General features: G+C 40.2%; 1 protein-coding gene across 1 annotated transcript in view; it reads right to left on the bottom strand.

The window, feature by feature from the left end:
- The window catches only part of GMDS (GDP-mannose 4,6-dehydratase), a gene marked incomplete at its 3' end in the record, with an annotated part of 432088 nt that overhangs the window by 77893 nt on the left and 339042 nt on the right, over nucleotides 1–15153 (bottom strand). The window contains exon 8 of the mRNA XM_082014902.1: nucleotides 4526–4644. Coding sequence (XP_081871028.1) covers nucleotides 4526–4644 — 119 coding nt within the window. The remainder of the gene's footprint in view (nucleotides 1–4525; nucleotides 4645–15153) is intronic.

Raw genomic sequence — 15153 nt, 5'->3', positions numbered from 1 at the left:
TGGGTTCACCCGGGCCAGCATTCTTCACCGACCTGGCTGGGCTCCTTTCAACCATCACCCTTCCAAGTGCCTCCAATTTCTGCATGAAATTCTGTTCCCTTCCTCCTCATCTGAAATCTTCTGATTTTCCTGAGCTGTTGAATACAACGCACAGCACTGGCCGATCAGCACCTTTTACTGAGCAAAAGCCAGACCTGGAAACAGCAGCTGTTTTGAAGATGACTTTTGATGGCTCCTCTTCTAGGTCCCCACAGCACCATTACTAACGTACTGTTGTCTTTCCATTCTTCCAGCAATCCTTCAAATCTCATGTGTTTCTGTAATCCAACCTTCCATTTTAAAGTAAAAAGAAAAAAAACCCAAACAAAACCAAACCAGAAAAACTCTCCTCCCCCAGTTCAACCTCAGTTCAACCTTCACTGTCACTGAAGAGGCCACTGCTCCACTTCTGCTAGTAGTTCACCTCATTAGACCTTATAGCTTATCTGCAGACTTCCCCTTTTTAGGGTGATCTTTTGTAAGACTAACTGGCACGTTAGTTAAGATAAAGTTTGTATGTAGAGCCAAATGACTAAAGTATTCATTTTTACCGAATTAATTCTGATCCTGGAAGCAATGAATATTTCTGTAACAAATGTGCATGTATTTTTATATTAATAAAAACCACAATAAATCTTTCCACCACTCAAACAGTTTTATTTTCCTTTTTTTTTTTCCTTTTCTTTTTTTCTTTCCACATTTGCAGACAGCAGTCTTTGTAGCACTCTGCAAAGAACTCTGAGTGCTGTAGTGGTTTCAGGCTATCTTTGCAATCCTGTTCTAATTTAATAAGATTAATGACAGAAAATTAGTCAAGACAAGCATTTGCCTGTTTCGTTTACCCTGCTGTAGTTCAAATTATAGGCGGGAAGTGTTTCCCCCAAGTACTATTTAATTAGTAATAAGTAGAAGGGAAAGTAAAAGAAAAAAAAGTGTAATCCTTACAAGGGGAAAATATTTGTAGCTCTGAGGCTTTCCTGTTAGTACAAAGGACTGAATTTGAATGATTCAGAGGACTATATAAATATAATTTGAAATTTCTCCCTTGAAAAAGAAATGTTAGAAGAAAAAAACACACAAGGTAGATAAACCTCAGTGTACACCTTACAGTCAATTTCAGAGAGAGAATCAGTCTTGTTGCAGCTGTACAATTTCATTAGTTACAAAAATGTAGTAAAGTTTCTCTCTCTCTTATTTTGGCTAGAAGACATAGTCCTGACATGTGCAAATGACTGGCTATGACCGAGTATTATGTTATCTTCTTGGAAAGATTTTTTAGGCTGTCCTGGATTTTGAGCTGCACAAGTTGATGTGGATTGTTAGGAAGACAAAAACAAAAAAAGAAATCTTTTTAGTTAGTTGATGGGGCAGTCAGGATTGCTTTTCTTCCTGTCCTCTACTGCAATCTCAAGATGTGACAGCTAAGACTTGCTTACATTTGCAACTCTCCCTGACAAAGCACGAAGTAGGGATGGTTAAAAGCCCCCCACATGTGCCCTGTGTTCTCAGATGTGCGATGAGGTCTGCCAACTGCTGCTTGCCATGACATCCCTCCCGGCCAGTCGCTCCATCGTTCCATCAATTTTGAAAGGCGCATTGTACAGCAGCATTGAGAAGCTGTGCCATCACTTACAGCAGTGGGAAGGGCTGCTGCAAATTTCCCAGAAAAGTTTTTGAGATTGCAAGATTTCGTAATACCTGCAAAAAAAACCCCAAACCATCAAACGACAAAAAAACTCAACCAAACTTTGAAGAAGGGAGATAGGAAGAAAGCAGTCCTCCTGGCAGGAACTTAGCAATTTAGCAATTGCACTCTGCTGCGCTGGTTCTTAGGTGCCTCATAAATTGTAAAGAAACAGACCAACGGGACTCACCAGTGGGGTCCCACAATGCTAAGAGGGAGGATTTTGCTGCCAGGTTACTCCCTGAAGATGATATATTCAAACTGGGGGAGGTGGGAGTAGAAAGCCCTTGGGGGTTTTGAAGAATGTGAGAGGTTACCAGCCGGCTGGCCAAGAAGCCAGCAAGGGCATGGAGAGACCGTGTGTGTGCTGCAAAAGCATGGGCCGAGCTGACACCTAGTAAAATTATGGAGGTTCTTAACAAAACTTTCCAAATCCTGAGAAGTATTTTACATCTAGTGCAATTTGAAAGATGAACGATGGTTATGGGATGAGTAGTGGGTCTGTTGTGACACTACCCCCGCCCTGGGAGCAGGGGGAGCGAACGGCCGGTTTATCTGGCTAGACTATATCTAAAATGATCAGAATTACACCATTGTCAAAATGATCAGCAACGAAACTATCATTAGCACCTAAAATGTCACCTCAGTCCCCATATGAATAGACATTTATATGTCACCTGTAAATGGCTTAAGGAATTAATAACTTACTCGCAGTGAAGAAAAACTACAGAAGAGCCATGGGGATTAGCAGCCAAGCCCCCTTTCTAAAGTGATTTAGGTTCCTCAAAATCCATGTCACTAGATGTCATGCGGATTCTTACACAATTTTTGAAAATTACCTTTATTGATTAGTAAAAAAAGTGCAACTGTGCCGTTGTACACACAAAATACCTGCTACCTCATCACTTGGAGTCATACTGCAAAGTTTCCCTGAGAGAGAAACTTGTGGCTGATTAATTCAATCCAAACACTGACCGCAGTGACCACCAACTTGAATAATATGCAGTCCAGCATATGGAGCCATATGTGAGCAAAAAATTAAACAAAAGGGACACAAAATGTTGTGTGTTAGGACCAACTAAATCCAAAATAAGGTTTTAATATCCTTTCTATAACAGAAGCTTTCATAAAAGTATTTTCACTTCTATTTCTGCAATTGTTGTTCTTTTCTTTAGGTTTTCTTGAGGGTTTAATTTGCTTTCTGAAAAATACATGCTGATTTGTCCATCTTGGGAAATGCTGAGACTTCTTAGGCCAACATCAAAGCAGGGAGTTTAAAATTAGACTAAGAGATAAATTTATTGACATCAGAAGAAATTGCAAATAAAGACATTCAGCTAGATATTGCTCTACACATTTCAGTTTCTTATTTTAGGTAATAAATAATAAAAAAAAGTTGTTCACCAAACATTCATTCTTGCTTTTGCAAACAACACTAGACAGGGGCAAAATAGGTCTCAAAATCACAAGAATTCTTACTTACATGGAGCAATTGAATCCACAGCATATTCGTATCAATGTTTACCAGGGAGAATTAGCTTATAAACACAAGAAGCAAAAGTATAGAAAAAGGAGAAAAAATAAGAAAGACAAAGCAATTACTAGAGCTCCTACCACCTCCTGTTCACCTTGTCAAACCTCACTACTGTTAGGTCATATGGGACAGTGTGTGATCATACAGGGATGTCTCGCTATCAAGGGATGCTAAAAATACAGAGAGAAGCTTATTCCCAAAACTGAGCTTTTGGGCTAGAAATTCTATTTATACAGTTGCTCTCTTCCCCATCAGATTTTTTTCTGGAAGTTGATGCCAAAAATTGAAACCAGACTAAAAACTCATTGAGAAGAAAATGTTATTACCTCCCCAGCCACCCACTGGCTGTTCAAATAATATTGTATATATCTGTGCACTTCTGCATATTTATTGAATTTGTCAAGTTTTTGTTCCCAAGTAAAACTTATTGGCCCTGTCAAAAGTTCACCAGCTGCACAAGTGACTTTGATGGCCTGAGGAACAGCCCTGGCGCTAGCGTCATGGAAGAGCCTGTGGCTTTCCTCTCCCTTTTCCAGCTGAGATTGGTATGTTGATGCATGGGGCCCAGGGAAGATACAGAAGGAGGGAAATTGAAAAAATAATAAACAATAAAAATATAAATTACAGAAAGCGCTCACCAAGCCATCCTGGTTTTATTATATGGCCTTGAGAAGGAATTTTGTATTTTCAATCAAACTATGTGGAATATGCATTGTAAACATTCTGCACCCACTGCTTAACTTTTTTATGGCTTAGTAGGAGAAGAGCTAATAGGAATGTAGAGTGGGTTGCTACATAATCCTTGTGGTGTGGCTGATGGGCTGTCACGCAGAAAGGACAGGGTTGGCAGGTGTCACCTCTTGAGATCGCAGAGGATGAGAGCAGGACTATGGGGATCTGGGGGCACAAAATAGAGAACCGGGCAGAAAAAACCCTTTTTCAGCAGGGCGATGAACATCACCTTGGTACTAACATCTTTGGGAGGGGCATCTGTCGCTCAATGGGGAGCGAATGGGGGAACAGAGAATGAAGACTCGGAATAAAAAATTAAGATGTACCCACCTACATTTTTTTCTTATGATCTGGAGGGCAACTCTAGAAATATCCACTGTGTCAGTCATTCATGCCCAGAAGGTCTCATATGTTACAAAATTAGAAAGCAAGGGAAAAAAAAAAAAGAACGTAAAGAAACAATACTCTGTAACACAGCGAAGGGAACAGGATAGAAATGTTCAACCTGTGGCTGCTTGTCTTATGTTCATACTTACACAATGGTTTTCCCGATGTGCTTAAATGACTTCTCCACAAATTCACGGACACTGTGGACCTCCCCAGTGGCTATGACAAAGTCCTCGGGCTCATCCGTTTGCAACATCAGCCACATGGCCTGCAGAAAGACAAACAAAGTCAGATTCAGTACACGTGTAAGCGGCCTCTTTGGCACATGATATTATATTACTGCATTTTTGATTGGAAATAACTACCCATACACAAACATACCCCAAGCTGGGGAAATTAGCACTTTCCTAACATGGCAGCTATTAACCAGTTCAGTGCAACTCTGAAAAGAGTTCAATTATTTCTTATTATAGAAAACAATGCTGTATTTGATTTTCAATTTGTTTCACAGCAGGGTTTTCTGCAGGGGAGACTTTAATATGTTTACTTTTGAACACTGAGACTTGGTTTAGTGCTCAAGACTATGGATTCACTTGTTTAAAGCACTGCAGGAATTGACGTAGATATGGGGAAAAGAACAAAACCTTGTAGATGTTTCAGTCCAGAGTCTGTCTGTTATAGAACAATGACAAACACACCGAATCATGAAAATATGGGTCCTTTCGGCTCCTTCTTCTATCACGTTTATTTTGGCTAAGTTGAGATTTTCATTCAGAGTAACTAATTAGAAAGGTAACAAAGAATAGTCAACAGCGTATTTGACCAAATTAATCTGTTTTTCCTTCTGAATATCTGCTGAATGTTACATACTAAAGCACCATAGCAGAAACTTTTTCTTTTGACACAGGAACACAGCAAACACTGGTAGAAAAGCGAGACAACCATTAACCTTCAGAGAGCCATTTGCGCAGCAGCAAAAATTGCAATAGGTTTTGAAGCAAAACGTCACGGGATTGTTGAAATATTTGCTTTTCGGGGAACAGGTTTACTTCCCACAGCAATGTCTTTCACAGAGTCCCCTCCCACAAACAAGTAATGATGGATGAGCACCATCTCAGAGGGCTGGCCAGCTAGGTCAGCATGAAAGCAGGAAAGCAGATGGAAAAAGAGGCATGCAAAGACACATGTGACTTGTCTGAGCTATCAGGGCAGGTACATTTCAGTTTTCTGACGTGCAAGCCGCTGCTCTAGCAACTGGACTATTTGACTGCTGAGGAGCTGTAGGTGGACAGAATAATTATTACTTTAGATCAATCAAAATGATCTAAACACTTCACTTCCTTTGGAGAGGAAAAGGGAATACCTGTATGGCATGATCCTCATTTAATAAATAACCAGAAAAGGAAAACAAAATAATTCAACTTTCTCTCCATATGGTAAAAAGGACTGTCATCCTCTCACAGTGTAATCCACAACGCTATTTGCATTGACCTCTTCACATCAGCTTTAAAGAAAACAACTTTAGTAGGTCCCTTGATGGTAGTGGATACTCTGCAAATCAGATTAATAAAAGCTTTGGGACAGCTCAGTTTCTCTTGGTAAATACCACCTGAAATATTCAATTTTCCCCCCCTATTCTTAATAAATCAGTGTCCAGCATAGCAAGGCGATACATTCCACTTAAATGGTTCTATTTGCAAGTCATTTTTCTTCCCAGTTATTATTTTATGCATCTTCCAAAGTTTTGACAAGATTTTATTAACATGTTCCTTTTGAACCTTTTTGCTCCTTGAACGTGCGTGGAAGGCTGGGTTTGGGGCAACTGCTGTGTGAGTCCTTGACATTAATTGTGCTTTAGGGATATGACCTGCTGGGCAGGACAATGGCAGCAACATTATTTTTCCTTTCCAGGGTTGAACATCCTAGCCAATGACGCAGAAATACCCGACTGGCTGATGAAACTCCTCTTGTGGGGAGGAGATGTCTTAACTCGTATCTCTCCTACGAGCTTTCTTGGATCATTGGGGTTTCCCTGCTGATTTGAGAGGTCACCATAAATCACCAACTCCTGTTTCTTCGTGACTGGACAAGCTTGCAGAATTCACAGTAGTAGCAGCTTCACAGAAAGGTAAAAGGAATATCTAAAAGCAGTAATTGATAGTTCTGTTTCGCCCAGCTTAGTCCCTGATTTCCCAGACCTTCAGCTTTCATTAAGCAGCCCAGCTGACAACAACAAGCTTCCTCATACGAGGAGACAGCATTTGAGTGAATAAGGATTTCCAAGATTAGACAGTCAGAGTCAGAATTTATAGCAGTCCTCCTCCTGGCTTTAGCGGATGTTCGCTGTACATAATGAATTCAAATTCTCGCCTTTGTTAGAAACGTACACAGCACCGTAGTGTCAGTTGCATCTGGCGGAGATGTAACAACCAAACCTCATTTATTGGTAAAAATCACCCCCCACTGCCAAATGCCACATAGGTTGACTGAATACACCAGATTAGCACCAGGACCTGTTATTTACTATGCACTTTTGTAAAGTAGTATTAACATGTGTCAGTAGGAGCAGGATCAGACTTACGATAATTTTTTGCCATCCCTCCGCTTTTAAATACCTCAGTATTGTAACTCATCGGACACAATTTTAGTGCGAGTGCTTATGCTGAGACATTGAACAATCCAGTGAGTATTTAAAATACTTACACGTTAATTTTGTGTATTAATATAAAAATGTGTTGGGTGTTACTCTTTACTCTAAAACATGCACTACATTGAAGGAGACAGCTACAAAATACTAACAAAAACCTAGCTTTCGACAATTGGTCCCACCAAGTTTTATGCACTTGGGTGTATCAACTCTTGTCTACCATTTCAAAGAGCAAGTAATCACCATCTTAGAAATACAATTTAAACTGCAGGAAATTTCTACAGGATCAACTTAGCAGCGATCAAACAATGCAGATAGAGTGGCTAAAAGCAATTTTTGCCTCAACTCCTACCAGGAAAGAATGTGTAGATTAATGATTACTTGAGAATCTATAACTGCCGGTTCTTTTATTTTTTCTGGCATTCACAATTGTTGGCACTTACAATTACCTCAATCAAATCAGGTATGAAAAAAATGAACATGATAAAAATGACAAACAAAGTAAGCGATCATTTTATTTTGCTTTGAGGAAGGCGACCAAATGATGTCGCTTTTAATGGGTCTGCATAAACAGTCAGTAAAAAAATGCAACGGCAAGCCAGAAGATAGACAAATCTTTGAACAAGCTCCACATTAAAATCTTTATTTCCACAGGTACAGCCCATGACACAACCAACGAGAAATCTATGTACAAGCAGTAGCTATATGCTTTCCTTACAGCAAGTGCCAGGAATGTGCTTCCCCCCACATCAAACTAATAAAGGCCCCTGACCTATCAATTTCTAGGCATTTCCTTTAAGAGTTCATATTGTACCAGACTCTGGGCTGAGAATGAGAGGAAAGGGGGAGATACAGCTCCAGGTTTATTTGTCATTACTGAATGGCTTACTGGTTTTAACAGAGGGGAAAAGCTTTGTTTAAATTTCCACTGAAAGTAATTAATGGTTATTGACTGGCAAATGAAGAACAGGTGACACTCCGAATTAGAAGATAAATGATCTCATGTTCTAGCGTGATAATGGGTTAGTAATTGCTACAAAGCCTCAGCCTAGTGCGTCCCATCATAATGCTAGATCATGTCCAGAACACAAAGGCCTCTGTGTGAGAGGTATTCAGCCGTTCACCTCCCGATACAGCTGCAGAGTGATTTGCTCCATTTATTCTCTGATGGACTGCACAACTGAGGCAAAAGTTCACCCATTCTCACCTTCCTGTTCACATGCTGAACCACATGACCCATGACATGGCTGAACTGGGATAAAAACATCGCTCAGCTTTGGCTCTTGGCTATCTTTTAACCATCGCAAGGTCATATATTTTAGGAATTTTTCTGCTGCAGGAATGGAGAATCGTAGATTTTCTGTAAAGGTTTTTTTGGATGGGCTGACAGCAAGTAAAGAAATTCCTTGTGGTCAGTTCTGCCACCCTCTCCCTAACCTTTTGCTCAATCCAGTTAACAAAATGTGGGCAAATATTGAAAAAGAGGAGAAAAGTACTGTGGAAACAATTCAGGCTTCGTCTCTCTTGGAATGAAACTGTTTCTTTAATGGCAAATGTAACAAAACATATTTTTCATATTTGAACTCTTCTTGGCTCTGGTCTAGTGACTCACAAAGTCTAAAGGCAATACTATGTCATTTACATTTAGAGACAGAAACCTAACCGGAGAGAGATACATAGTAAGTCTAGCAAGCGGACACACTTTTATGATTATGTTGACTAGGATATCTGTTCTGCATGCCTGAACTACAACCTCTGCCAAAATCTTTCCTCTTTCATCTTCCCCCTCTTCCTTTTTCTGTATATAAACCCCTGCCAGTAATAAGCACCATTTTCAAGCAACATATCCAAAACATGAACCCGTCTTCTCCCTGACCAAATTTCTTTGCTTACACAGTGTTTGCACCTGGGCTAGTGAAGGGGAAAACCCAAGCTGGACTAACACAACCCCCATATAGGTGCCCTCATGGCTGTGATGTGTCTGCTTGTCTTGAGCATCTGGAGTATGTTGTAGATGTGTTTCACCATTAACTTCCAGTCCAACCTCCCAGTGGCTTTTTATTTATTAACAGGGCTGTCATCCACGGATAAAAAAAACTCGGTAGGTGAGGCTATGTTTAACTGTATATAGTTGATATTTTTCTTTCACTGTCTGCCCTAGCACTGTATGTTGTTAAAATGGGCTCATAATCATATATCTGCCTATTTAAGAGAAAAAAAGAAGTACAAATCCAACTTTCTGAGGCTTTAAAGTACAACCGATCATTTCTGCTCTAGAAATAAAAGATGATTTTTCAAGAGAATGAGTAAAGCCTTTTCTTATGTCTCATCCAATGCAAGACCCAAACCAGATCTGACTGAACAGACAGACAATGTGGTAAGTAGAGAATGTTCCTGTTGGTACTAATTACTATTGCCCTGCGCTGCTACATGGCATTTTTTTCCAAGCCCTGTAATGTAAAAAAAAAAAATCTTTTGTACATATTTCTAGGTATTATGCAGAGAACTTTTGACTTCTTTGCATTTGCCGCACACACACACAAAAAATCAAACCAAATCAGTAACGTTTACTTTAGGAGATGGAACAGATAGTCGTAGCCTGATGCAGGGTGCATTGTCCACGTGCTTGAGAGACGAGGAAGCAGAGACTGGTGAATGTCTAGTTCTACTTACTTATCACTTGCGGAGGGCATGGGTTACCTCAAGGCTGTCAACAATTAGGAAGCAATTTCTGACTAAGTCAGAAAACATTACCACCCAGAGAGACCCAAGAGTACATTATCACCATTTATAGAAATTCTGTCTTTACAGTATTCCATACTCTATTGTCTAGAAGTGGGCAGAAGAATTCAGTGGGTTGGACATGGTACTCTCTAGTGATCCCAAACCTAGCTATCCTGCTGGGGTCACCACTGAGAAGGAGAATTGAACATTTTGGGCCAAAGCATGATGAGCCTTTACAGGGATGTGGCAGCAAAGGAGAACCTTCTCTCCATATGGCGAGCACAAAGGCCTGGCATGACTGCTGTTCCTGCATGCATCATGAGGGACTGTTCCCTTTGTGCCGCAAAAGACAGGGCTATTTTATCACCTCCCTCTCTGCATTGTCCCAACTCAGTTGCACTGGCATGGAAAGAAGCTGCTTGGCATCTCCTGCACCGCGCGACATGGGGATATGTCATGCCCACGTACTTCCTGCCTGCCTGGATGTGAAGCAGTTCCAGATGCCATCACCCGACTCCTCCTGACACAACCCAGCTGACTGGCTGTGGTTTCTCAAGCTGCTACAGAAATGACAACAATTGATGAGACTGGGGACATGGACTCAAGAGCTCTGAACCCAAACTGACTTCCAGTTTATCAATTTATTTACTTTTGAAGGGGCAGGGAAGGAGGAAGAGGTGTTACACTGGCTGAGTCACCCACATCTGATTGACTTCTGCCACTGTTAAAAGCTCAGGTGTGTACTGGGTGTACCCAGTAGGCATGAGAGTGTGTAATATAAGGAGATTATATAAAGACACAGCAATACATACATATTATATACATCAGAGGAGAAAAAAATCTCCTTACACACATTTTTCACACAATAGGGGCATAGCACACATGGCTGAAAAACACTAACAAAGCTCAAGTGCAGCAAAAATCTTGTGATCAGAGTGAAGTATAAGCTGCCTCTACTGGAAAGCCAACACAAAAGCGTTGGGCATGATCCCATGCTCCCTGCCACAATGGGAGTTCAGTCTAAGCAATGACTATTTCTTTAGTACTTGTTTCTGACGACGTTATAAGGCAAGGCAAGCACGGCAGGGAGACTCTTGCCAAAGAAAACCACAGGGATGTGCTGCCAGGCACACTGATACTCCCAAGAAGCCAGTGACAGCAGGAATATGGGAGTGTGCATAATCAATGTACTCTTATGCTTTTTTTTTTCCTAAAATAGAACCCTTCTTGCTCAGTTACTTAAAAAGTAAGGGTGCACAGCGAATAAGGAAGAACCTTACTACACTGTTACAGTTTGCATGTGAAAGGCAAACCGAAGTTCATGACTGAGGTCATTGTCTACCATTGCAACAAGAGTGACACTTTTCATAAGCTCAACCCTCTCTCAAACCCTACAGCAAAAGAGGTACTGCCCAAGAAGCGCAGGACACATGCTTCTACCTTTCCCCTGGAGGGTCATCACCCTGTTTTCTCAGATCACCAAAAATCACAGCGTTGGTGTAAGATCTGTTGTTCAAGGAACTTCCACTCATGGAAAAACCCTTCTGAACACCATTTAAGTATCTATCAGATCTCATCAGTTTAAATACATTTTGATATGCTTCTTCCTTAACAGTGTAATGCTGAACATAAGGACTCCAGTGTCTGTGTACAAAGCTTTTCCTTTAGTGTTGTCCTTTCTACTCATGCAGAGGAGACATTGAGTACTTATGACACAGCAGCTGCTTCCATTCAGAAGAGCGATGTTTCCTAACCATAGACAGTTACATCACCGACAGAAAAGGTATAAAATGAGAACAGATTCAAGATGAAAACATTTTCCTCTGAGAGGCAAGCCACATAATTTGATAAAAAACAATAAAAAATTTACCTTAAGAGCCCCAAGAAAGTAAACAAAATACAAAAATCACTTTTACTGATACACATATTAGAAGTCTCCTAGGATATAGTCATAGAGATAACATGTCACGACTCATTTTATAAACTTTCTTACAGATTTTCAAAGTTACAGTTGATAAATTGCCACAGATCGATTTGAAGTATGCTTACTGATTTAGTCAAATCCTACGGTTTGGCCGTAGCTGTGAACTTGTTCAGAGCTGAGCTGTGTTCAGGTCCATGATTGGTTTCTTTCAAGTTAAAAGAGTGTAGTTGATATATTTAAAGATAATAATGCAACAATTATAAAGTTACTAAGATAATAAAATATCTGATAATCTTTGTGGAGCATCTTGAATGAAAACAGTATCAATATCTTCTGGAACAAAAGCCCTCACATCTGTAGGAAATACTAGGAAATACCGTCTAAATGTTCTCTTGTAAGCAGATAGGCCAATTGTTTTACAGATCTCAGGGAGGACTTGTGAAACTGTAGTAGGCAGTTTTATTAATAAAAACCACAAGAATTATAATCCAGATAAACCTTAAAGGTTAACCTTCGCTGTTAACGCAACACGATGTTTCTCACATGCACCTCAGTCGAATACAAAGTTCTCATTGTGTTATCAAAAACTAGATTACTGCTTTTTTTTTTCTTGTGTCACTGAGTGTCAAAATATTGTTCTTTCAATACATGGAAGTATTTGTATACAGTTTTACAACTGATCTTCAGTTGCTAGCTGGAAGCAAAAAAGAAACAGTAAAGCTGCTTGTTGGGAAACCTCACCAACAATGAAAATTAATATAGTCCTTTTTTCCTGCCAAAAAAATTTGAACAGATTTTTAGGTCCACAATGGTTTGTTTATTCTTCAAATGGTTAAATTGGAAGTGACATGTGTGACACACAGTAATTTAAATGAAAAGATACAGAAAGGATGCATATACGCTCCGTTTCTTTCATTTTAATTTTGGAGTATATTGTCGCAATTGCTAACAAAGGGGTATCTTAAATTCTGTGTAAGAAAAAAAGGGAAAGAAATTCCAACCTAAACAGCGAAAAATGAGAAAAATTTGAATTACAGAAAGGATGTGTGAGTTTTAACCACTCAGATTTGTATTACCTAGACAAGACTATAGAATGAGTATGTGTTTCCCAGGCTCCACCTAGCAGACAATTCTGAAAGATATTTGACCCACTTCCCCCTCCCTTTTTCTCCCTTCCAGAATTAATTTTCCCTGCTATTTTTACACGAATGAAAGACAAAGTACCTCTTCACAAAGAAGCAGACTCCCATTTGACAGGATTACTCACCACTAAAGTAAAGGGTTGTACCCAGGTTGCGGTGAGGGCAGAGGAGTCTTAGGGACCCATGCCAAGAAGGACTGGTTGGGGCCACAATCTAACCACAAGAAAACAGACTAGGCTTTCAAGTCAAGTACTGGCATGTTTACTGGAGCAAAACGATCGGCCCCAAAATAATGATCGCAGCGTAGATATTGATTACAAAACGTTTACAGTGCAACATTTGACTATAAAAAGATCCTGGTTCATGCCTCCGACACCTGTTTGCCTCCATATTTCTTTCCTGGATTGCTCAGACACTTACAGCTAAGTGCAAGCTGCTGCGCTCCTTTTGATGGGGGTCAGAGGAGCAGAATGATCTATGGACCAAAGTACTACTGATCTCCACGCAATCAAAAATGCTGTTATCTATACCGTCATCCAGGCAGTTACTTTCTCTCTTCAAATCTTCCTTTCCTTTCCTCCCATTTGTGACCACTGCCTCTTCAGCTTGCTAGCTTCTCCACTCCAGCTTTGTAGGTCTGCAGGGATCTGCCCAGTGCCTGCCCAGAAAAGGGCCCCGACTCAGGTTAAACCACGAGGAGTACTGTACAAAAGCGCTAAGAGCAGCAGAGAGCTGCCAGATCACAGGCAGATAGGCTCAGAGATAATAAATCAGTACTTCATAATGTTTATATATGTTTGAGGGTGTGATTGGGAAGAAGAGCAAGCCTTTAAGATGGTAAAAGTAACAAAGCAAGAGCACTGAGATTAAATTTATGAACAGTGGGGGGTTTTGGGTGGATTTTTTTGTTTGTTTGTGTGTGTTTTTTTTTTTTAAAGAAATACAGGGAGATAGAGTGAGTTAAGAACATAAAATTAACCTGAATTCTACTTTATAATTTACATTTCCCCCTAAATATCCAGAACTCTTGCTTCACGCTTTTGAACACTAAAGCATTTTCTCCTCAGACTGCTACCAGTTTCCAAATGATGTTACACTCCTGAATAATAATCTAAAACAATGGACTTGAAATGTTAATTTACTCATCCTGAGGAAAACATTTACTATTCATTGTGTTCCTATAAAATTAGTTATTCTTGTCTGAATAACCTGTGTAAATAAAGAGTGTGCTACCTCTAATACATCATTGAAATGTCACCTTCTGATTTTATTTCAGTTTGCAGTCCACTGGAGTTGGAAAGAAAAAAAGATTTTCACCATTAAGTCCTCACTACTTATGAGGCAGGGTTAAAAATGCACACCAAACACTCTTTTACTAACTATAAAAAGCAAGAAGTCACCTGAAAAAGTATTGAGATGCTAAAGCAATCTCATTCCCAGTTCCGTGGAATTTTTCTTTTCCTTTACCAGAACAGTTCAGGTGACAACATTCTGGAATTTGATGCTAAATTCTCTCGGTTGAGTACAAACAGAGACAAGAGCACAACCTTGATGCCTCGGGGATACGGTAATGCAATACAGAGGGTTTTATTTTCTTTTTTATTTTTACCTCATGTCACAAGTTCAATTTTAGGCCAACAGTACCCAAAACCACCACCATGTGATATAGCAGCTTATGCAAAGAGTCTGGTGGTTTTAACCCAAGCCCTAGGACAGAGGAATCTGCCTCACAGATTCGCTGCCACGGCGTTGCTCTGACCAAGTTCCTTGGTTCTCGCGGTGGGATACCAGCTCACAGTCTATGCCATCTCAAATCGAGGCCTGGGAATTTCAGCTAGAAAAAGGCAGTGGTAAAACGAACCCAGAAAGCAAAGGACCTATTTTAGAAGCCTGGCTGTGCAGCACAGATGTGAAAAGGCAACGGGAAGATTTCTTTTGAGCATGCTCAGAAATATATTTGGAGGGCACTTCACATTGACCTTCCCTCGGCTTGTTCTGGTCGTTCTGATTCTACCATCGTTAGTAACAACTACTTCTGCAACGGTGGTTAGTTGCACCGAATCCCGCGTCAGGGAAAGGGAAAGGTCTGCATTAAAACCATAGATACGGCTGGTCTCCGTGGGCTAGTGTCAAAATGGAATAGAAAACTTTATTCAGTTTGTTCCCAGCAATAAATACAGTCCTGGCATCCTGGATAAATCCTTCACATAACAGCATGTGTTCTTTTATGCACCCTGGGAGCGATTCTATTTAAAGCCATGGAATTGTGGGTGTGAGACTGTAAGCACATCCACTTACCCAAAACAAAATTAAAACCTGTCTTATATTAGAGTCAGGAGA

Source organism: Phaethon aethereus (genome assembly GCF_964289735.1).
Source record: "Phaethon aethereus genome assembly, chromosome: 2".
Lineage (NCBI taxonomy): Eukaryota > Metazoa > Chordata > Aves > Phaethontiformes > Phaethontidae > Phaethon > Phaethon aethereus.
The sequence above is the reverse complement of the archived record's forward strand: the minus strand, read 5'-3'. Positions and strand labels throughout refer to the sequence as shown.